The sequence below is a fragment of the Notothenia coriiceps genome, unplaced genomic scaffold, assembly GCF_000735185.1.
Source record: "Notothenia coriiceps isolate Sejong01 unplaced genomic scaffold, NC01 NC01_scaffold00000339, whole genome shotgun sequence".
Classification (NCBI taxonomy): Eukaryota; Metazoa; Chordata; class Actinopteri; order Perciformes; family Nototheniidae; genus Notothenia; species Notothenia coriiceps.
In genome coordinates, this window is record NW_011333040.1 from 8,034,917 (window position 1) to 8,059,393 (window position 24,477).

General features: G+C 39.8%; 3 protein-coding genes across 5 annotated transcripts in view; 1 reads left to right on the forward strand and 2 right to left on the reverse strand.

Annotated features, from left to right (window-relative positions):
- Nucleotides 1-24,477, forward strand: part of LOC104944474 (zinc finger protein 407-like) — a 78,557-nt gene that overhangs the window by 6,138 nt on the left and 47,942 nt on the right. The window lies entirely within an intron of this gene.
- LOC104944458 (spectrin beta chain, erythrocytic-like) overlaps nucleotides 1-24,477 on the reverse strand; it is a 61,232-nt gene that overhangs the window by 258 nt on the left and 36,497 nt on the right. For both annotated transcript variants that reach the window (XM_010770001.1, XM_010769994.1), the window contains exons 2-9: nucleotides 5,800-5,951; nucleotides 5,512-5,685; nucleotides 3,558-3,655; nucleotides 2,220-2,300; nucleotides 1,958-2,073; nucleotides 1,726-1,838; nucleotides 1,457-1,644; nucleotides 766-883 (exon numbers count right to left, since the gene is read on the reverse strand). In XM_010770001.1, coding sequence (XP_010768303.1) covers nucleotides 766-883; nucleotides 1,457-1,644; nucleotides 1,726-1,838; nucleotides 1,958-2,073; nucleotides 2,220-2,300; nucleotides 3,558-3,655; nucleotides 5,512-5,685; nucleotides 5,800-5,951 — 1,040 coding nt within the window. The remainder of the gene's footprint in view (nucleotides 1-765; nucleotides 884-1,456; nucleotides 1,645-1,725; nucleotides 1,839-1,957; nucleotides 2,074-2,219; nucleotides 2,301-3,557; nucleotides 3,656-5,511; nucleotides 5,686-5,799; nucleotides 5,952-24,477) is intronic.
- Nucleotides 14,771-24,075, reverse strand: LOC104944440 (putative tyrosine-protein phosphatase auxilin). 2 transcript variants are annotated; one of them, XM_010769984.1, is made up of 8 exons: nucleotides 22,266-24,075; nucleotides 21,206-21,274; nucleotides 20,103-20,204; nucleotides 19,769-19,894; nucleotides 19,323-19,682; nucleotides 18,817-18,965; nucleotides 18,247-18,423; nucleotides 14,771-17,514 (listed from the first exon to the last, which is right to left on the reverse strand). In XM_010769984.1, the coding sequence occupies exons 1-8, from the start codon at nucleotides 22,654-22,656 to the stop codon at nucleotides 17,413-17,415; spliced, it is 1,476 nt and encodes a 491-aa protein (XP_010768286.1). In that variant the 5' UTR covers nucleotides 22,657-24,075; the 3' UTR covers nucleotides 14,771-17,412. The 2 variants fall into 2 exon arrangements, with proteins under 2 accessions (XP_010768286.1, XP_010768278.1); XM_010769976.1 differs by having other exon boundaries at nucleotides 21,131-21,274.

The window sequence follows — 24,477 nt, forward strand, 5'->3', positions numbered from 1 at the left end:
TGTAGTTTGGGTGGTAAAAGTAACTTTATTTGTTCACTTTTATGAAATTCTTTGCTTGAGCTCCTTTTATCCCATCGATAAATATGTTAGAGGATCGGTCAGTCACAAAACAACTCCTGAAGGTGGTTGGTATTTCAGTTTTAAGTTCAACAATACTGTATGTTAATGTTGATGATCCAATTGCATAAGAGGGCCGTAACTAAAGATGTTTTTAGTGTGGTTATTTTATTGGTCATTGCCTTAATTATTGTATTTTTTATAGTGTGTTTGGTCTGTGAAATGTCAAGCTAATTGTAAAAAACGCCTGCTTCAAAGAGCCCATGTTTTTGTTTTTTACAGTTTACTGAGTTGCAGTATAACGAGTATAATTCAATTCATTTGTGGTTTAATTGTTGCCTCTGGACTGGCATCTGCCGAGTGAATGCATTGTGACCCGTCGTGTATGCTTGGACTTCAAAACACTGACTTTATGCTGGTCAAAAGAGAGACACTCTTTATATGAAGTCATCTGGTTGGTTAGTTAATATGTTCATAATTAATAAGTTAATAAAATGTATCTTTCTGAAAAAAAGCTTGTCTATTTGAGGATTTATGTCTTATCATGTTTAATTTGATAATAAACTGAATATATTTAAGGTTGGTTGGCCAAAACAAGCTTTGTGAAGGCTATTTTTCCTGATATTTCATGGCCCAAATGATGCCTCACTTAATAGATCAAATAATAATAAGATTCATCAGATTAAGAAGACACATGATCCGTCTCACCCTGTTGATATCAGCCACCAGGGCTCCCTCTTTAGGCGTGTACACCCTCTGTTTGTTGGCTCTCATTCGACTCTGGATGGTGAACAGCAGAACCTCCAGGTTCCCCTTCTCCTGGAACCTGAAAGAGAACAAACACAATTTGAAGGAATTGGATTACACTGAATACGGAAATTACAAAATGTATTCTTTTATGAAATTATATTTATTTTTAAGATCAATATATAGCTGATTTCCATTCATTTTAACTGTACATTTATGTTGGATTTTTAGGTAGATAGAGGCCTTACCAAAAACATATTAAACAAAAGAAAATATTACATAATATACTAAATGTAAGCCTTAACCCCAGCCAGTACGTTTAGGTAAAACTGCTAAAAAGGTGTTTCTCTGCTGTATCAGTTTGGTATTCCATGCGCTATGTGAAAAATATAAGAAGTTATTAAAGAAAAGATCCGGTCAATTTTAAGTTTGGGGTTAATTTTTTATAATTATTTCCAGCTTCTCAGGAGGTTGTGTTGAAAATTGACATTTTTAATTTTGTTCTTGATTGCTATTGTTATGATATTTAATGAATTGTGCAGAATATCATAAAGGTGAGTTTTGCAGATTAAACAACACTGGAAGAACAGAATGCATTGGGATTGAAACAGACCAGTGTGATGTAATGGGAAGGTGTGTTGGCTCCACTCACTTGGGCGGCTTCTCCACCGTGCGGTAGGTGTTGAAGGCCTGGAGCTGCTGCTGGACTCCCGTCAGAGAGTTGGCGAGTTTCCGGTTGTTCAGCACGATGATGGTCTGCTCGATCCACGTCAGCAGGTCTGAGGACAGCGTCTCGTATTTATCAATCGTCTTCTCTGTCTCGATGGCGTGATCCAGGACCTGAAGAAGGACATAAAAGCTAATCAGGGAACATACTAACATGAACAAATTCATCATAAGTGTGTCATCTTTCCATCCCACCTTTCCAACTCTCTTTCCCTCGACAGCGAGCTGCTTCATCTTGGAGAAGTAGTGGTAAAATGCAACGACGTACGTGATGATGGACTTTTCATCTGGGTTCTCTGTGAACACATCTATAAAACAAACGGCAGACGAGTCAGTCACAGCCAAGCCAGACACCATCTCTACTCCTGAGGTCTTTTTTTCCACCAGGCTTAAAGCTCATAAACAATAGCCTCCGTCAGTCACTCGCCTTCAGGGTCCAACAGTTTGTGCACACCAAGCTGCTGCTCTGCCACGTTGAAGGCGCTCTGGAGGTTGTGCGACGGGTTTGACCTTTTCAGTTTGTTAAAGTCCACCAAATCTGGCCTGAGAGAGAAAGATGGAGAGAGTAAAAGAGGAACATGAGACAGGGAAGGAGCAGAATGAGGACGAGAGACACTGAGCAGACGGTTTCCTGAGTGTTTACATGTCAGAGCTGGTGAGAGTGGATTCAGCCATTCATCTCTCCTTACCGGTGTTTGTGTATGAGAGCGTTGAAGGCCATGCCGTCTTTCCAGCTGGTGGTGAAGTTTCTGATGTTGACATTGGGATATCTGTAAAACAACGGACAGGAGGCGTCATTAACTGGGACATAAGGGACATAGCTGAGAAGCTCCTGCTTTAAATCAACATCTGGGAACTGCTTTATAAACATGTGACAATATGAGGCTCGTATTTCTGCAGCTTCAGACCTGAGCAGACCAGTGGCACTTTGTAATCTGCTCAAAAGATCACAAAATGTAGAGGAATGATCTTGAAATAGGACAAATCATGACACAGCAAAAAACCGTAAAGACATTTTGGGAAATTCGATTATTTGCTTTTTAAATGAGAAGATCAAAACCTCTCTTCTGTCTGTACCGGGAAGATTTGTCTTTTTGCAATCTCATTTTCAACAATAAAAATGTGAATACTGAAAATAGGAACTCATTTTATTTATAGAGGCTAAGTCCCTCCCCTTCCGGTGGGACTCATGGGACCTTATTTCGGAAAAAGTTTGTATTGAAGTCAATGAGAAAACGTATATTTTGATCCCGTTTGAATTGTGCCATGAATTACACATAGATGTTTGTCAATTTAAAAGATAATTTCCATGTCAAAAAAGTCAGTTTGTCGTAAAACTGTTGAAATATAAGACTATGAAATATACTACAAATCCCAGAATCCCGGTCCCGCACGCTGGCTCTTATGGAACCGACTAACTCCCCTTGTGTGTATGTACGGCTCTCAACGTGCCCAGACTTGGAGTGATTTTCACCTCTTTTAATACTTTCCACCTCATTCTGAAAGAAAGAAGTGAAATGTGCCAACGTGACGGCCGCCTTGGTGTGTGGTGCGAGACGGGAGATGTAGTTCATTGAGCGGTTTCACACAAACAAAAGTGTTACTTCACATTTTTATTTTTTTGACTTGCAAAATTATCTTTTAAATTGACAAACATCATATGTGTAATTCGTGGCACAATTCAAACGGGATCGAAAGATAATCTTTCTCTCTCCATTGACTTCAATGCAAACTTTTCAGAAATAAGGTCCCATAGAACACTTTTCAGGATACTCAGAGGTGCTTTATATAACAAATTAAATATGTAAAAAATAACCTAGAAATCAAAAGAATATATGTGTGGAGTTACACAGGACGTAGAATAAAATATTAAAAGTTTTTTTTTTTAAATCGAGTTTGAAGACACATGAAACAATTTTCTAACCACAAAAAGATTTACAGATGTTCGGATTAATGGATTTCCAAACTAATTCCCAAAAGATGTTAACAACAGCTTAGCGATGGTAAAGTTTAAACATCCCACTTACTCCTTCGTCTTCATCTGACACCACAGAAGAAGAGCGTCCTTGGCTGAGCGCGTCTCCTTCTGGTCCGCCTGGCCCGTTTCCACAACAATGTCCTGGATCTGATTAAAAACAACACACACAGCTGCATGATAAATAATGAAACGTAACTAATGACTGCGAGCTTCGCGATCAAACAAGAACAATGCACCGCAGAGAACAAACCCTCAGTGATAGCAACATGTCGCTAATAGGATGGGAAACATTTTGGCACAAAAAAACTTGGAAATACATAATTTATTATAGCTCACAGAGATACTAGGAGGTTTTTGTTTGTGTACAATCTCATGAGGTATATCATCGATGTTATTAGCCATTTATATTCTGTTAATAGAAGGATGGTTCGTCATTATTGAAGTCCCTATTTCCTCACACAGTGGGCCAGTAATTAGAGCATTGGCTGATCTGACAGACCCTGAGAGATGACTAAATTTAGCCAGCTTTGGTCCTCCGTGGTTTATACAGACTGAAAAGATACTGCAGGACTGAGTGTTTCATTTTGTTTGAAAAAAGCCTGAATACTGCAGGAGGCCATATTGTTTGAAGTAACGTGTCTAAAAATAACAGTGTTGCTGTCAAATTAAAAATAAATAGCCTATATGCCCTTCCAGGAAGTTAAAATAGTCAAACAGACGTGTTCTGATGTTTCGATGTGCTTCTTATAATTCTTCTTATAATGTTTTGAACCTGAATTCGAGTAAAGAGACAAAAACATCCCGAGGCTGCACGATGCTTCTGTGCTGCACGCCCAAATAACACTAATCAGTTCTTTAGAGACTTGTCTATAAAACAGCAAGTTGTAACCTAAAGGCAAATACATGTTATTTACATAACTATCTACTGTATGTTTCCATAGTAAAGTGAGACCAGAACTGACATGGTAACACAAATTAATAATTAGAAGAACGTCGAACCAGATTGTAACTGAGGTAAAGAAAATAATTATTTGGTCTCTATTTCTAAAGCGTAACATGTTTGGGCAAACATGTGTTGGAAAGAAAATGTCCTGTCTTTCCTCGACTCAATATTTCTTGATACAAATAGGTTCCTTCTGCAAGGTAAGTTGGCAAATGTAGTTTTATTTGGCTTGTGCAGTAAAAAACTATGTATTGACTCCTAATCTATTGACTCATACTTACCTAATATGTGCATATAGACAACAATACCCATAAGGCGCATTCACACCAAGTACTTTTCCCAATAGTCCCCGGCCGGAAGTCCCCGGAGTTGGGGACTGGCTTCAGTAGAAGCTGCTGGGACTGGGAGTCTTCCCAGCAGCTTTTAAGTGGAGTAACTAAGGACTAAGTGCCTTAGTCAAGGGCACACTAGTGGTGGCATTCCTGGCGGGATTTGAACTCACAACCTTCCGATCTTCAGCCCACCTCACTATCCATTAGACCACCACTATCCCTTTTGTGTTGCCATAAGTCAGTCTCTCTCCGTTGGTGCGCTGGGCTAATGCTAATGCTAATAATGCTAATGTGAGCAAATAAAATGGCGGCTTCACAAAAACTTTTCAGAGTTTGGTTTGCAATTCGCCCAGCCAATCAGAAATTGAAACTTTTTTCTCACCAAGAAAGTCCCACCTCTCTAGCAGGGACTAAAAAGGGGTGAAAAGGTTCGCAAAAAAAAGTTCTAGTTCCAGATCTTTTTGGTGTGAACGCAAAATCCCACAAACTTTCGGATCTATTCCTGGGAAAAGTACTCCGGTGTGAAAGCGCCTATAGACTTACAGTATCTGTATGTTATCGGAAATATTGCTTCACTATAACACACAACCTGAAATCAATGCACTTCATTCTATGATACGACTCAACATTACACACATGTGTCATACAGTGTTTTAAATCAGCAAAAAGTATAAAAATATGATATATGATAAATGTGAGCACTCAGCGTGGCCGATGTCTCAATTTACCTGGAAGCGAAGGATGATGGTCCAGATGAGGCCGAGGATGAGGCGATGGTTGCCGTCGACGATGTCGTGGGAGCCCATGTTCTCCAGGTGGACCCTCTGCTCTTTGAGGAACTGCAGAGCCTTGTCCACGTTCTCCAGGCAGTGGATACGCATCCGGCCCTTAGTGGGTTTTGGCTATAGACAAAAAAATAAACAGAGTTAGAGGAAGAGCGTTAAAAAGCGACAGAGGGATAATGCAAAGGTTAAAAGGAGAGACAAGTATGAAAAGGTAACGAGGGAGCTTCTTACCAGCCGTTCCCCGGACAACACCTCCAGCAGTTTGATGAGCATGCGTCCGTCTCGCAGGTCCAGGTAGAGGTCAGAGATTCGACAGCCGACCCGGGACAGGATGGAGTTGACCCATTTAGTGAAGGTCTTCTTCTGAACCGCCTCGCGCTCATCTGACAGGAAAGCAAAGTTGAAGAGAGAACATGAGCTGCATGAATAATGAAATAACTTCACATCTAAGAAGTAGCACCACTTCAGATGGCGGAGATGAAGTCCTGCCAAAGGGCTCTTCTGATGAAGTAGAATCTGCTCTGAACACAGACAAGTTGTACTGCTTTAATTAATCTCCAGTGCAGAGTTAAGCTTTGTGTTTATGAATGTTACTGAGAAAATGCAGCCTGGGCTAACTCAGTTATGTATTTTGGCTAGTCAGCTTTGTCTGCAGCAAAACATGACATCATCATTTTCTACCAGCCTATTAGATCAAACATATAGTTTACATAACCAAGGACCAAGAGTGAGACTATGGGCCCTGGACATTTCAACGCAGGAGCAGAAATAGACCGACGACTGACTTTTATATCTGTGACTGCAGCGTACAATAAAAAACAGATCAGTTTCCAAACGTAATAACATTGTTTCAACAAAATAACATTTCTATTAGAGCAAAAAAAATATGTGAGGGAGAGACTTGAGAGAATGTAGAATGCAAATCAATGCGGTTCGCCATCATTTACCAATGTGTCATTTATTCAACACCGCAAAGGGCGTTACATATTTGAGTTTCATTACGTTTTAAGAGTTAAATGAGAGAGGAAAGAGTAATCTTTTAAATAACATACATTTGATTTAGAATATAACTTGTATTAACAGGGGTTCAGATAGTTACCAGCACCTTGTGAGCATAAATGTATTTAGTTTGCGCCACAGCAGATCAACACTGACACACTGGCTTCAACACATTTCACAGTATTATAGGAATCATCCATTAAAGAACACATGAGATGTAACCTGTATTTTCTTAAAGCACATATCTTCAGGTACTGTAGCCTCAGTAAGCTGTGCAGCTGTTATACTGTATAAAGAAATACATTAGTTAAAAATCTTGTATTGGATTGGCTGGTCAATATTAAAAGACCCTGATAGAATTGGGAATAGAGAAATGTTAACATTCTCCTAGGACCTATTGAATAATCCATCAATGCCCCAAACTAAAACTTCAATTAAAGTCAATTAAACCTCGTCACACTGCGGCCTGCTGGCAAAGGCAGATTTAATGTTACACTTGGGTCAATGTGGGTAGAAGTTCAACTGAGGCCACTTTCAAATATCTGGTCCAAAACAGATGTATTTTTAAGTGATTGTAATTTTAATGAGAACAATACATCAATAAATGCCACTAAAATAGTGAAAGATAACAAATGATGTACTTATTTTAATGTTAAAAGATGCTATGAAGTTTAAAATATGATATGATAACAAAACAATGGGACAGCTCTAACGGATATATACCGGAGGGAGTTATTCACTTTGATAATAATATGAAGGTTTTAATATTATACATCTACAATTGTTGTTATGTATTAATGACCTCATAAAATGCTTTTTGGTTACCTACCCGTTTTCTCAGTGTTTAATGTTACATATTCCTTATTATCACAAAAGGCAATCAAATGTTCAATTATTAAACTTCTCATTATGAGTGAGTCCTACTTTATGATAATGTGCATTTAACTTCCTTTCTTTTTGATTTTAGCTCCTATAAAATGTACTAAAACGTTATATTATTAATGCAAAATTGCTGAATTTAAATGTTAATGTTCTAAATAATCGGAGCGGGGGAGGGGAGTTATTTCTGACTCCTGCTCAAACATCTTAAAATACTTTCGAGTGTGATTTTTTTCCTTGCATGACGGCAGCTCCAGTTCTCCTGCCGATGTTGCAAACGGTGCAGCTGTGAAAAAACATTTTAGACTTGATTTAACAAAAAGGTATTATCGTATGGTATCTTACAAATTTGGTAATAAACCTCAAATAAATACACCTCAAGGAAAAGATTGAATTTAACCATCTATGTCTTCTCATCCTGTTTGCTGAGTCAAAGTACTTCTGCATAATAACATCACATACATAAAAAGTAAACTAGGTTACTGCAGTGTTAAGTGTAGGTGTACAGTATGCTGAGATTCCTTGACTGAAATGCTGTCTGAAAACTCAGGCTCGACAGGGCGGAGAGAAGCAGAGATCTGGTGTCAGACTTTGGGAAGATGAGCTGTGCCCACGCTGTGACACATCTTCCTCACACTTAAAAATCATATCTCAGTGCATGGCAGATATGCCTCCTACTCAGAAGCTAAAATAAAACCAATCTTTCTGGGACCGTATGTTAGCATATCTCACCCGCACCAAGCCATGGCAACATATCACCCCCACCCTCATCCACCTACACTGGCTGCCGGTCGGACCTCCTCCATCCCTGCACCCCTTCTCGGAGTCTGCGGTCCTCAGACACGGGCCTGCTCTCCATCCCCCGCTCTCGCCTCCGAACTGTTGGTGACAGGGCGTTCAGTGTTGCGGCCCCCACCCTAGCCCTTTCTTGGTCCCCCGGCTTCCTTTATTTTTTGTTTGCCCTTTGATTGTCTGTTTGTTTTGTTTGTCCACCATGTAGAGCGACCTTGGGTCCCTTGAAAGGCGCTATATACATATTATTATTATTATTATTATTATATGTCCTAGGAAGGCCAACGAAGTATGTTGTTTTTTAACTCAATTTGTTAAAGATATTCAATTAAACTTAATTTTAATGTACACTTTAAATCATTTTAACATTAAATAATGCCAGAGGTTTATTAAATGTTAGCCTGACATTAACTGAGGTCCCCTTATTTCTACTATATCAGTGTATTTTCTTTTTTCACTCTAAATAGCTGGTGCATATTGATCCTTTGCAGCAACATTGGTCGAAATGTGTATGTCATGATTCAATTATTTACATTTGACAAAAATGGTTGTGCTCAAAGTACAGTAACATTAGCTTATTTGGCAGCTAGCAGTGTTAGCATGTCCTGGTCGGTACCTTTTCAGCGTAGAAGCGGACTTCATCTGCTCGGGCCGCGGTGGTCTCGATCCTCTCGTGCCGGACCAGTCCTGTCAGAAGGTTCCGCAGCATGTTGATCCGGGACTCCGGACCCAGACCCATCTTCCGGGCCACCCGGCCGTGGGAGATCAACAACTGCAGCGTGAGGCGCATCTTGTCCGCTCAGAGTCGCAAGAACAGAAAAAACTATACCAAACGTGAAAATGTTCCCGGGTAAAATCTCTTCAACGCGCCCTCTGTCTACTTTATGAAGCAGTACCTTCAATATTATTACAAAACAAGAGGTCAGGTCAGTTATGTCGATGTGAAGTTGACATTGGTGGTGCACCGTTGAATGTGTCCGACTTGGTCACGGAGCTAGGGAGCAATAGTTCCGCTGTACTCACTGTCAGCCAAGAACCACAGAAAATGCTTTTCTTATATAGATTTTTATTGTGATTATGTAGTATTAGCATCCTTGTATCTTTTTGATGTTATATTTGCCTGTTTATTTATCCTTTTTATTATAAATGCAAAACACGGTGATTTGCTAAAACAAATTGGTTATTATAGCTGCATGGCCTCAATGTATTATAATATATTGGTGCCCCACCTTCTGGCTGCAGGTGAGCAAATCGTAAATTGCTGCTGTTATACAACGCGAGTGAATAGTATATATTTGTTTAAATCTACATAGTTCTTTTAATAAGTGCCGTGATTGAGGGAAAACACATTTGCGCATGCCTGTGTTCCTGATTGCTTGTTGCACAAAAGACAATTACAATTAATATTTATATAAACAAAGAAACAGAAGGGAGGAAATAATGATAGCTAGACTCAGAATAAATCACACAGCTTTGAATGATATATACGTTGTATATCGTGGGGAAAAGTGACAGTGACAAGTGTGGGAACTGTGGAGTAAAAGAAGATGTAGAACATATCTTGTTACATTGTGACATCTATAAAGCTGAAAGAGAAAAACTAAAGGCTAAAGTTTTAGAGGCAGAGAGGGAATGGACTGTGGTTGGTGTTTCGGGAACAAAAGGAGAGGGAGTAAGAGCTACCAGAAAGGCACTGTTTAACCTCCTGAGTGAAACCGGGGTAGGAAAAATAATTTAACATTAGCTCATTTTTGTTTGATTTATTTCATGTTTTTTTTTGTTGATTTTTTTGATTTCTTTATTAGATCATAGGTTAAGAGATGGATTGACATGGTGATTCATACTAATGTACAGTAGGTGGCGGTATGCACCTTTAAAGTTGTTTGCAATCCGCCAAAAACTGAGAGAAGAAGAAGAAGAAGAAGAAGAAGAAGAAGAAGAAGAAGAAGAAGAAGATGAAGATGATTGCTTGTTGCCCCCATGGATGTGGTTGCCCCACAGTGATCCTTCGTTGCGCCGTAGTTTGCACACGAAAGTCATCAAGAATTAAGTGGATTATTGTCCATAAAACATGAACACACAACATTTGAGATTAAAACGTTGTTATCCATATTGTTTTAAACCAAACTTCAGTTAAAGCAGATTGACTTACTATCTCAATATATTGACTTACTATCTCAATATATTGACTTAGCTATCTCAATATATTGAGTTATATATATTTTTACTGAAACAATTATGTCAAATACAGAATAAGGCACATAGACATCAATGTTCATCATATAAGTGGTAGGCCTACATCTTCATATTAAGGTACACACATTCACCATCAACTAGTTGTTCATTAACATGCATAGTAGTATATTGGCTCTTTATTAGTCATTTTAAAACACTTATTAATGCCTTATTCTACATGACCATATTCTACATGTAATCTGTGTATGTTACACTTGCATGTATGAGATCATTAAGTGCCTTGTAACTTTTTTTTTTAAATATAGTTTTACTCCGTTTGAATGTCAGTGGACTGCAAATAAGTCAATAAAGGAGCATGGCTGCTCATTCCCCTCAAAAGAGTTTGGCTGGCTGTTTAATCTTCACACTGAGACGGTACAACAAATAGAGAGAACAGTACACCTATTGTGTAATTACATACAAGCAGGTCACACAGTATGATCACAAATACATAAACTCTGTTAAAAATCAGTTTTATTAAAAAGTACAGGCTGCATATGTGTTCTCAGCCTTGGAGAAACTTGACATGTTTTGGTATGTGTCTGAACCTCTCTTTAGTGGTTCATTAATAAAACAAGATATTTCAACGTGAGCCTACTTTGTTTATTGTTGAGGTACATTTCAGTAGTTGTGTGCTATAATGTACAAAGTGTGAAGAGGAGGCAACTTTAGAATAGGGAACCAGGTTCTGGTCCAGGCTCTCGTCATCTCACGCCTAGACTACTGCAACCCCTCCTGGCTGGTCTACCTGCATGTGCCATCCGACCTCTGCAGCTCATCCAGAATGCAGCGGCTCGTCTGGTCTTCAACATTCCTAAATTCTCCCACACCACGCCGCTCCTCCGCTCCCTTCACTGGCTTCCGGTAACTGCTAGAATCCACTTCAAGACACTGGTACTTGCGTACCATGCTGTGAATAGATCTGCACGTGCACTCCGCTCTGCATCAGCCAAACAGCGCGCTGCACCCGCACTGCGAGGGGGACCCAAGTTCCCATCAGCAAAAACTCGTGGGTTTGCTATCCTGGCTCCAAAATGGTGGAATGAGCTCCCCATTGAAATCAGGACAGCAGAAAGCTTGCACATCTTCCGGCGCAGACTGAAAACTCATCTCTTTCAACTCCACTTCGAGCGATAGAATTACTAACAAAGCACTTATANAGAAACACCTCTTGTGGTATAACCGGCAAGAGAGAAAGCCTTTGAGCTCCATACTGTTTCAGAGATAATCCTTGATAATCCATGATATGGCGTTTCATCACCGCAGTATTTAGTTTAGACAGTAGCTGCCGGGTCCCGCATGAGCTCAGCCCCCTCCTTTTTTTTAATATATATATATATTTTTTAAGCTTTATACCCCAAATCAGCCCTTTAGAAACAGGAAGTGAAATAGAGGGATATGAGGCATTGCTAGAATGGGTGATCTGTTTGGTTTTGAGCAAAAACACTTCATAGACATGTTTTTTATATATTTTTATATATCTGAGACCTATGCTATTGCCTAGAAATAACATGATAGGTGACCTTTAAAGGTGACCTATCATGCAAAATGCACTTTTGTACGTCTTTTCTACATGAATATGTGTCCCCGGTGTTACAAAAGTGCATTTTGCATGATAGGTCACCTTTAAAGGTCACCTATCATGTTATTTCTAGGCAATNTGCTCCTTCAGTCCTTGAAATATAAGATTAGAAAATAAGAATTTGTAAAAAATTATTGCTCTCTTTTTATTTGAGTAAACGTATTGCTCGACACGACGAATCAAAGAGGGAGGGGGGGGCCCTATTTGACACGAAATAAAAACTTTAGTCCTCGCAAAGGACACCGCTGTCTGCCGACAAGAGTCTGTCCTCATATCAGGTGTCACACAAAGGGTACTCGGATTCTCAAAGCGTCACCCGCCCTCAGACACACCCCCCAACACGGACACACGCCACAGTAGTGGACGTGAGGTGTCGGTGGCAAAGGACGCACCCGCCTGCGACTCCTGCCTCTGTACGTCGTAGGCTTCTCGGCCTCCTACAGTCCCCACCACAATCTCTGACGCCTCTTCCATTTTGTGTTGTTGTAATAATAACATCAGTAATGATGTTGTTTGTTGCATGGTGACGTTGGAATGATGATGACGTATGATGTTGTTGTTTGACGATGACGACGATGATGTTGTTGATGATGACGAACGATGATTATGACGACGATGATGTTGGTTGTTTATCTGATGATAATGATGATGAGAAATTATATGGATGATGATCAGTCTAATTACTTGTCACTTTGAGCGAGTACCTGAAATTTCCACTTATGAAATTCTTTTTCGAAAAAGAGCGGTGAGAATTTTCGTGATACCCAAAAAGAAGGTCACACTTATGCACTCAAAAAACTCTCTTGAACTAACTCAACTTTCAACAGGGTGTGAGAAGTGTCGACATGCCAAAAAGAGGGCACACTTGTGCTTCTACACTAAAACTCTCGTAGACTGGATCACTTTACAAAAGGGTTGAGAAGTGCGACATGCCAAAAAGAGGTCACACCTTATGTCCACTACAAAAAACTCATCTTGAACTAACTCACTTTCAACTAGAGTGTGAGAAGTGTCGACATGCCAAAAAGAGGTCACACTTATGCCAACTACATTAAGATCCCTCGTGGACTACATGCACTTATCAAAAGGTGTGAGAAGTGTCGTCATGCAAAAAGAGGGCACACCTATGCAACTACACAAACTCTCGTGGACTAACTAACTTTCAACAGGGTGTGAGAAGTGTCGAACATGCAAAAAGAAGAGGGCACCACTTATGCAAATACATAAAACTCCTACTGAACTAAATCACTTTCAACAGGTTGTGAGAAGTGTCGACATGCCAAAAAGAGGGCACACGTGTGTTCACCGCGAAATGTAAACAGATCTACAACATTTTCCTAACAGTGTAACGACTGTCGACACCTGCCAGAGGAGAAGGAAAGCCAAAGATCTTGTCTCAGAGCTGACTTCCTGTTGCAGAGAAAATAGAATATTTTTTGTTTGTAAAAAAACCTTATTTATTCAGTTAAAAAACAGAACCCGACACGAGACAGTAAAACTACGATTAAATTCAGAAGTTAAATAAATATGAATTTAAATCTCAGGAAGTCTTAATTTCCCCTGAATTTGTTAATTAAACATTTTTATTTTTTTATGAAGTTTTTTATTTTAGGAGATATATTTATCCCCCCCTCTTCTTCTGTGGTGGCGCAGGCGGCTGCTTCATGTTGTAAATAGAGCTGTGCAGACAGACGTGTGATCAGAAGGTTTTCTGTAAAGAATGATTTATAGTATTTTTTAAGAGACGCCTGTTTGTACTGTATTATCAACTCGTGGTTTTCTATGTAATGATTTGTTAGGCTGTAAATACACCGACACAAGTACAATGAGCAGCTCTCTGTTTCTAATCAAGTTTTTAAATAAGTCACCACGAGTCTCAGGCCCTCTACTTTAAAGAGTCCTCTCCTGCTGATGAGGTGTATATCAGTGTGTAGTGTCTCTACTTTAAAGAGTCCTCTCCTGCTGATGTTCAGGTGTACATCAGTATGTAGTGTCTCTGCTTTAAAGAGTCCTCTCCTTCAGGTGTATGTCAGGTTGAATGTTCCATTCAAAAATGTTATTAAAAAGGCATGTAAACTATAAAAGATGACTATTGAGGTCTATTGTCAGGAATGTTAGTGTTATATCAAATAGTGAATTCTACTGCAGCAGAATGTTGCAGTAGAATGTTGCACGTCTGCACAGTGTTATATTTTCACCGCTCAGTGTCTGTAAATATTGTGCAGTTACTATTGGACTACAAGATAGATGCAAGCCTGGACAGGCAGAGTTATTTAAAGCATAAATGAGTCTGTTGAGTTCTGGATGTGTGGTTACAGCAATTGTGCTTGGTTGGCGTGTCCTGTATCTGGTGGTGGGGCCCAATGTGATATATTTTCATGGGGCCCAAAATCCCTGGCGGCGCCCCTGCAACTAAGTGAAAGGAAAGTCCTCTCCTGTCAGATAAAGTCAGCTCAGTGAGGTAAAGGACTCTCTCAGTGTTTAGATAGTTAACTTTAGTCTAAGTCAGCGGTTTTCAAAGTGTGAGGCGCGCCTCCCCTGGGGGGTGCCAGAGAGCTTCAGGGGAGGCGCAGCGTGAGAAAAAAAAATAAATAAATGTACGCACTTGTTCCATTTATGAGCACAGTGCAGTAATGAAGCTCATTTGTTATTCATTGCTACCCTCTAGTGTTCAAAAGGAGGAAAAACAATAAAACCTGCAGAGGGATGCTTTTATTCTCTGTTGACTATTTATTTTTGTGCACTGCACTTGATCATTATGTACATCCCATGTATTGGTAAACAGAACTGAAAAGGAACACATGAACTACACAGTTTAGTAATACTTACAGCAGACAGGCAAACACATAACGTACAATAGTCTGTGTCCAAATCGGATCACTTCCATACGCACCACAATTTCAAACAACACACATCCACTGACTACAATGTAGAGCTTAGCTATTTAACATAGCCGATAGATTGCAGGTAAACAGTTCAGTCAGCGAGGGAGCGTATGAGGGTTATTTCACATGTAGTTCCTCAGTGTAAATAGAGCACAGAAGCACACACTACACACTTCCTGCGTCTGGTCAAGCCGTAGCCTTGAGTTCAGGGTCCAACATTTTCACCTTGAGACTCAGTCTTGTTCAGCGATGTATTTCAGCCAAAAAGCTCTGCCATGTAATCCATTCTGGGTCCCAAACCCAGTTGAAGAAACACCACTTTAGAAGTCATACTTTATTTCCAGTGTTCAGTATTGAGTCAAAGTCCGAAACACACATGAACAAACTTGGAGTCCTGGGTATGAATGAAGTCAAACCAAGGGAGATAAACCACATGACGGTTAAGAAGGATTTCCAAAACAGAGAGTATGAAAACAGTAATGATATAAAGAGCGGTTTATGAACATGTCTCGGTAGATATTCTGCCTTATTAGCTTTAGTGAAAATTGAGTTTAAACAGGGGGTTACAGTAGAGCTCTGTCAATCACTCGAAGCTGTAAGGTAAGGATGTTGTAAATAAAATGTCAGAGAAATTGAGAATTGATTCAGTTTCAACTTACAATGACTACATAAGTATTCTCTATTTTGCATATGTTTGCCATTTGCCGATGGACTTAATTTCAGAACCTTATAATACTTTCTACACAAAATGACAACACCAGTATTACAGTTTTTATCGTGCAGAGGAGCAATACCATCAGTATATTATTGAAACTACATGGGGAGAATTTAATCTGTTTTAGATTCAATCAATCAATTCAACTATTAAAAAACGCAACATTTTCTGTTACCTTTGATATGAAAGTGTGTCAGTAGAACTCAAGCGCACACAAAAAGCTGCATGATAATTACAAATAAAAGTGTCAATGCTGTGATGTAAATGTCTCACAAATGTAAACAAAGATACATAAGTAATTTAAAAAAAACATTTTGCAATCACTGCAAATCAGTGTTTTGATATAAGTCTTGAAATAACAGCAGATATGTAATACGAGCGATTTCAGAGAAATTAGTTTCACTAAAGCTCATTAATTCCCTCATATGATTTTACAGTATGAGAACATTTTCAATCCTGCGACTCGCTATTTAGGGACTTTGAATAGAAATGTCATTTGTAATAGATATTTCCACATCTGTTGTTTGGAAAATGTTATTGCAGACTATAAAGGCTATCATAGTCTGATATAGTCTCAGAAGACATTCCTGTGTTTTGTCAGTAAATGAGTAAAACACTTCCCCGCAAATAACCCAAACAAGTCCTTTACATACATTATCTGACAACATGCAGTTACATTTAACAAAAATAATTTAGCAGGCCTGACACATGAAACAATAGATGAAGACAAACAAAAATGAACAAATAAATAAATAACAATGGCTTTCCTTCAAAGGTGCACCGAGCAAAGTTTGTGCTTTCACGCAGCTCGCCTGCAAAAAAACATGTGACTGTATGAGTCTGAAGCCTCAAGGTGCTTCAGGTATGGATCTGTACATGTGCTAATCCCAGAATACAGTATATAACCCTCGGTTCCCTACAAACATGGGAACACACATCAAGAATCATTCACCTAAAGTCAAAACACCATAGTGTTAATCTGTTATATGTATATACTGTAAGGTTGGGAGCAGCCTTCTGATCTGTGTTTTCATTGAAGAGCCCCTTCATTTTCATTTTCATTCACGGTCAGCAGTTAACATTTTTAAGATAATTAAGAAGCCGACCTGTAATCAGAAGCAGTGTCAGCAATTTGTAATTATTTTCTGCACTTTTTAAATGAGAAAGATTGTTAATTTGTACCTCCAACCACCCCTATTTTGGATGGAAACCAATGTTTTGTGTGTAAGAGGCTTAAATTGATATTAAATGCTTACTTATGCCTTACAGACTACCTGAATCCCCTTTTTAAAAGCAGTCTGTGACATGCTTGCTCAATTTACTCCCTGATGTATTTTTCTCTAATCTTGGTTGTCCACCGTCTCTTGTCACTTTTGATACATCTCCTCTGAATCAAGCATTTATTTTGTTTTTCTAGACGTCCCGGTGACTCCGCTTTGAATGCTGGGTTGGTTTCAGGGCTAAAGACACTCAACAAGGGAGGGTAATGTTGCACCACAAACATTCAGTAGGTAGGTTCATTAGAGCAGTCACACTGTTAGTCACTGGAGTTTTGTTGTCTTTTACTGTCTTTGTAGATCGACTGGATGTTCTGTGTTTGTTGAGAAGAGAGATATGGGTCAAAGCACAGGTATAAAGGCGATGTTGGAGGAGGAGCTGTAGTCTGTCGACCAAAGGTGGTGACACACTTTTAGGAGGGTTAGACGACAGAATCAGGAGGGACATCCGCTTCTCACTCACTTCCTCTCACTATTTATTCAGTAGAGGGGTTTTTGTCCTTGGCTGTCAAATTCTGACCAGGCGTCATTTAGTTCCATGAAAATCATCTTGGCATATTGTTCATAGGGCTGTCCTGTGGCCTGTGGGAAAGAAAGAGAAAGCTGTAACACTCCTCTTCTAGCCATATCCAAATGAGTGATGCAAAGCATCTGTTTTGCCTTTGCCAAACTTGATTGTCTCAATGGCAACAGTACAAATAAAAGGTCAAAAAGAAATAAGGACATCAAAAAAAGAATCAATCATAATACCCAACTCAATTCAAAGATTGAAGCTTACACACAAGTGCACAATAACATAGTTTATCATCCAAATGCTATCCTTGACACTTTTTAATGTTTATCAATGATCAGTTGTCACATTTTAAACAAATCAGTAATTTTGTATTACTACTTGTATTTTGCATATGTATCTATAAAGTCTAGTTTGTTGCTTTTTATTCTAATGTTTTAGTTTTTAATTATTTGATTGTTTTGTGTCCTTGGTGCTAGAAAAACACTTATATTTTTACTTAAAGTATTATTTTTGTTGTTGTCATGGCTGCGCAGATCTAGTTGGTTCAAGGGGAAGGGTTACAACTTCAAAACTTATATCAGGTTTTAAGAAAAAGAGCAGGATATACATTATATATTTCTGACAGGGAACATAGAGTTTGTGGGACCCCAAACAATGAAAAATAAATCTCAATAAAAACAGGGCGGATTGAAGAGAACTTTGATATAGGGACAGAGGGATTTACATACTGTATCTCCTAGCAAGCATACAAGTCATCATTAATATTATCATTATGAAGTCAACTAGCACATGTTTCTCACCTTATCTGGGTGCACGACCAGGACTGCTTTGCGGTAGACCTTCTTGACCTGTTCTGGCGTGACCAGGTCAGCCATGCCTACAGGCTTCCAGCGCGTCTCCCCTTCCCACAGCACCGTGTGCATGGTGGACAGTAGAGCGCGGATGTTACGCTCCTTCCCCTCGATCCAGTCCAGAATCTGGGTCACAAACAGGGAGAGAGGGGAGGGCCATTAGCCAGTGATGCCAAGATTTGGGGCAATTATTAGCAGAAATGCTTTGATGATGGTTCCTGGCTCTGGTGAAATGTTTTTGAAGGAGATATTAGGGGGACCAAAGTTTCATCCTGGGAGACCTATATTGGTCGCTTCATTAATTCTGAAACAACCAGAAATTCTTTAACAGCCAAAGCTAAACTAAATTAAATGATGATAAAAACCTAGTGAACTGATGTCAAACCATAATTCTCCTCGGATATAGTCACTTGACTTTATGGAGTTACTCACAGAAACTCTGACAGCAAATAAACAAACCAACACTTATTTCTATGACTAACCAAATGTAACTCAATTAAACTTAAGAAAAAAACCTGCCTTTATTTTCTCAGGGTCCATCTCTTTGGCCATCTCCTCCTTCCTCATCTCTGCTATAGTCCTGGGCCCTTTCTTCTCTTTGGTCCCAGCGAAGCCCTGACCAGAGAGCAGGTCATCAAAGTTGGCATTCACGACTTTCGGCTTAGTACCTGGCACACAGGGATACAAACAGAAAGTCAAAAATACATACTTTTAAAGATAATCTGTCACTTATTTATGTTTCTGAACAACTAGATCCGATGTACTCTTTATGGCAGATCCATTTCTACAGCATCAAAAGGTTAATGTATACAGAAATCAAGTCTAAATATTACACCTACCTCTCTGCTCTCTCTTCTAAATATAGTATTTGTTTTTTTTAATAGTACATTCATTTTGAACCATTTTGGCAAATAATGTTAAATATCTCATGCATAAAGAATTAAACACACTCCAAACTTTTTAAACTCCAAGCAAACTGTATAATGACAGATAGTATCAAATCTAAGTCCCCTTCTCCTGCTTACCAATGCTAGCCTGTGCTTTAACCGCTGCGCTGGGCGAGCCCCCTCCCATTGCTGAGAAGCTGACATTGTAGTTGGGTCGGCCCCCGGGCGATGCGTGCGGCATGGGGGTGTGGCTGGGGCTGGGCTTTGGCTGCGGGGCGGGGCCCGGTCCTTGGGGTTGCCATCCCCCGCCAACTCCAGCACCTGGCTGCCACGAGGGGAAGCCTGCTCCTGGGTTGGACTGCCACCCCTCTGTATGCTGGGGAGACGGGGGTGGTCGGGAAGGGGAGCCCATGGGAGGGATGGGAGGGATGGGAGGGATGGGAGGGATGGAAGGGGTAGGCCCAGTAGGAGTGGTCGGTTTGCTGGAGAAGCCAGAGCCTGCAATTGTAAAAAACGGAGATAATGACATGAGATAAAAATATCAGAGAGTCGCGTTGGGCTTCAGCAAATTTTCTGTCACTGACCTCCACCGAGGTTGCCTAAGTCAGCGAATGGGTCCAAGTTTGGCTTGGATTGGTGGGTGGGGGTGCTGTTGACTGAGCCTGTGGGGCTCGTAGTGGCTGACCGACTTCCCATACTAAAGCCTGCTCCTGGATAAATCAACAAACAATGCATATACGTTTTAGAGTGTTTTTTTACTCTTCAGTATTTTTTTTCAGTGGCAAATTGGCTCGAAATTAATTTCCCTCGATTTAAGTATTAGGACATTCAGTGTGTGTGTGTGTGTGTGTGTGTGTGTGTGTGTGTGTGTGTGTGTGTGTGTGTGTGTGTGTGTGTGTGTGTGTTACTGGTCTTTACCTGTGCTTGTAGTAGCGGGTCTGTTCCAGTCCCACCCTCCCTTTGCATTTTGCTGCTGAATGTTGACGGTTGGGGTGCTTGGTGGGACGGGGGAGTTTCGGCCTATAGGAAAATATAAAGGTTAGTCCAAGACTGAACACACAATGAAGAGGAACTGAGCAACAGGAATCCAGACAGTCAAAGAAAATGATAAGTCATAAAGCGTTACTAGCGGATCTTTGAAGTCTGAATGGATCTGGTGTTAGTTCTTGAAACTACATTTACTGTTGATATATTCCTTGCTCTAAGACAAAAAAGTGTCATACCTAACTGTGATGATCATGTTCAATTTATTGGTGGTAAGCCTCTGACCGAATATGTGCTTCTCTTGTTGGTTTTGTTGGTATATTATCCTTTTGTCAAGAGCCAAAAAACGTGTATTAAATACTTGAAATAGAGGACGGCAAATTCTACTAAATATTTATAAAGCTTGTTCAGACCGGTTTTTACAAGCATTAGTGCAAGTTAAGGTTAGGCTCAGGCCAACATGTACATTAAATGTTACTGTAAATTTAGAATTAGCAAGATACATCAAAGATTTAAAAGCATACTGATAATGTTCTGGTCTTGATTCATTATGCACAGACTCCTCTGTACAAAGTGTTGAATCGCAAGAAATGTCAGCAGGCTGAAAAAGTAGTTTCATAGAAACATAAATCACAAGTGCTGGGGTGACATGAAGCCTGTGCAATCTGCATGCAATACTAATCAGACATGCTTCAAACATTTGTAAAACATAATAATTTCCAAACATACAGCAGCAATAATATACAGGCTCACTCTTGCAAGCAAGCGTGTGATTAAGCAATGAGAAGTGCAAAATTATGAGAACGGAAAAAGACATTTATAACAGTGCAGGCTCATGCATTTTGGGGAAACATTTTTAAGGCATAGCAGTAGACACTCACTAACTTGCCTTAGCTTAATATGGAGTCTTCAACTAAATATAAAATGCTGTGAGAGCGTTCAGCAGCAGAAGCATGCCTTACCCGAGCTTTTAGGCTGCAGGGTGGGTGATGGAGAGCGAGCAGCATGCACGAAGGGGTCTGGCTGCCCCACGTTACCTGTTGCAAGGAATGAACCCATCATGTCCTGAGGCTTAGGCATGGGACCTGCCCCGAAGGGATCAAATGCTGAGGGAAACAAACAAAAAAATAATCTTATTCTGTTACTCTATTAAATTACATAGTCTAACTAGTTTATGTTGTTTCATTTAAAGGTCCCATGTCATGGCCATTTCTACTGATCATAATTCCATTGTTGAGGTATGCTAAAATGGATTTATATTGTGCAATTTTCCAAACTCACATTGGTTTCTCATACAGCATCTCTGTATAGTATGTGTATTTACTCTCTGTCCTAAACGGCTTGTTGGAGCTCCTGCCCCCCACTCCCTATGAGACCAGTGGCCGTCTGCGAGACAGCGAGACACAGCGAAACCCAGCCCGAACACACACACACACACACCAGCAGCCTGGCTGGGAGTTTGTGTGTGTGCTCACATAGACTCACAGCCTCGCCGCGTCCCGCCATCTCAGGGAGGAGAAATCGGCGGAGCTGCAGCTGAGGAAAGATTGAGTGTGTGTGTGTGAGGAAGTCCGCGGATTGGTCCAACGTAACGGCTCCGCAGACGTAACATAACGGCTCCACGGATTGGTCCATTTGGGATGAGTGTTAGAGTTTTACTTGCTACAGGGTTTGTGACTTTGCAGAAGTTTTGCATGCATAGAAACCTTCATAACACACAAGGGGAGGGGTAATAACCGGAAAAGCATGACATGGGACCTTTAATGTATTACTTTTTTCAATTTAAATGTGTAGTGTTACTGGAATTCTTTGAATAGTATATATTTCAAAAATGATCTTAACATTTTTTTTACGTGACAAAAGAGTAATTATCACCTAGAATTTTCTATTTTCCAATAAATCTTTGATAGTTTTCATTACATATTGTAAAATATACTTTATTGTTCTTACTTTCCGAAGGTCTACTAATTGATTTATTTCTTCCAAGAACCTACTTTTTGATCCTTCATTTACATGACCCCGCTTTAATTCATAAACTTGTGTAAGCATGACAAAATAATCTTAATTTATGTTGAAATGAACTTCAAGTTATCTCACCTGTTGGTGCCGGTGAGGGACATGGCGAGGCAGTGTTTGGGACTACTTTATGTGGTGTGGACTGGGCAGATGACCCCCCATTGGTTGGCTGGGGTGGGCCCCCGAACAAGTCCCCGAGAAGGTCAGTTGTTGCGGCTGCAGCGGACGGGGGCTGAGATGAAGGACGGTTGATCCCCGCCCCATCGAGGCCAAGAAGATCCACTTCCTCTGCAGGTGCAGGGGCGGCAGGCATTGGAGCAGGGGGATCGGGTCTTTGGGGGGCCGTGCTGGCATTGCTTCGCTGGCTGGAGAGAGACAGCATCTCATCATCCGAGGGCTCGCTCTCCTCGCCGTGAGCCCGACCTTCTGCACCTCCTTGAGGCCGACTTGGCTCTGCAGGAGGATGAAACATAGAAAGAAGGAGGTAGAGAAAGAACGAGACAAAGGAAATGTATTTAATATCCCAATGAGAAAGAGTCAAGGGGTGAAAGTAAAGAGAAATATCACAGACCAAGGAAATTAATTGGGGTAACAAAGACAGAAATATACAAGAGATTAAGAAAAAAAAAAGGAAGGAATAATGGGCAATTACATAGGTAATCTCTGCTACATGCACCAACAATTCTGCTGATACTGTATTCTATAATGGACTATGCTTTAAAAGGAGGGTTGGGCAGTATGACTGTCTATAAACCTAAGATACTATTAGCTATTTCGTTTCACTTTGATAGAACATTTAATATGTTTCCCACCTATAGCTGCACTGGGCTTAGGTGATTTTTACCCAGTTTCTCAATATTTTTCTGGATACAGGGAGAATATAGATTGGTCCACAAGGTATTAGGAGATGTTTGTAAGGGGAATTACTAACACTAGGCCTAATGTATTCAGATACCCAGCTGATGGGTATCTGTGCCAGAAACTGAACAAGTATGGGGTCTATTTCAATTCAATCAATACAGGTTTTAAATGGAAACAGTCAAGTGTTTTTCCAATTACAGAATATGAATTAGTTAAAAGGATCAATGATCTCTCTAGATTTTTTTGGTAGATGTGATTGAATTGAACTCATCCCAGGGTAACTACAGTACAGGTCTGTGGTCGCCATTACTGTCTTACCCTCCAGATCCAATCCCTCCATCTCATCTTGTAGGAACAAAAGTACAAGTTAATTAATTAGTGTGTTTGTGTGTATGCATGCAAGTGTGAGCTTTTGTGTTTTTGGTTATAGCTACACTATTTTCCTAACTTATCCGTGATATTCATCAGTTCTGCACCAGCTCAAACATTTGTACAGAACAATGTGTGTATAAGTTAATGTATGATATGTAAATGTAGTTTCGTGATTATTTATTAGGCTATTCAGTTGATTTTTTTATCCCTGTGGGCACCACTCTGAGTTATAGACTTTCTATTTTTGGCTAGCATCAGAGTTGATTATTTTTAAGTAGTTAATGCTTAAATGTTAGCAATGAACCACTTAGATTTTACATCACATTCAGGTTAGGAAGCTTTAACTAGTAAAGCAAGTAATGTAAAGACAAAAAGTTTCCTAATGTTATGTTAACAAGATAAAGTATACTGTGTACAGTTCCACAGGAATTCATGTAGCTAATGTTACACAAAAATCGGGCAAGGTTACTAGCTAGCTAACTAGCATGTAAACCAAGCTAGCTGGTATCCTGCTAGCTTGTGTTACTCCTTGTGTTTTCTCTTTGAGGTTGTGAGCTGAAACTTGATACAGGTCCATATTTTTGGTGCAGCCACTAATTGACTTTATTTCTAATTATATAGTTGATTGTAAAATGTGACATCTTCATCTCCTAAATAAAGATCTACGACCTTTTAACAAATGGGCCAACAGCTACCTCCCTTTTGTATCAGAGCCATGAGATAGTATGTTGTGATTGAATTAACAATATAATCTCCATTTTGATCTTTGTTTATGTGACAGGCATGTAGTTGCCAAGCCAGTATTGAACTATGAACAGAAAACCCTAATATCTTTATGATAGAGCTTTTCAGAAAGGCTGATTAAAGACAATAACACACAAAAGCTAATGGAGCATAGCATATAGCTTCCCATCTAAAGTGTGTTTTGCAGTATGTTACATTACATTGCATTTAGCTGACGCTTTTATCCAAAGCGACTTACAATAAGTACATTCGACCAGGAAGATACAAACTTGAAGAAAACAGAATCATATAAGTACATCAGGTTTCATAGAGCCAA

Coding starts and splice junctions, on each gene's coding strand:
- LOC104944440 (XM_010769976.1), bottom strand. CDS start 22,656: ATGTTTCATCCTCCTGCAGAGCCAAGTCGGCCTCAAGGAGGTGCAGAA. Junction 19,683..19,768: donor CTTAGGCAACCTCGGTGGAG/GTCAGTGACAGA, acceptor TTACAATTGCAG/GCTCTGGCTTCTCCAGCAAA. Junction 17,515..18,246: donor TGGTCGTGCACCCAGATAAG/GTGAGAAACATG, acceptor TCTTTCCCACAG/GCCACAGGACAGCCCTATGA.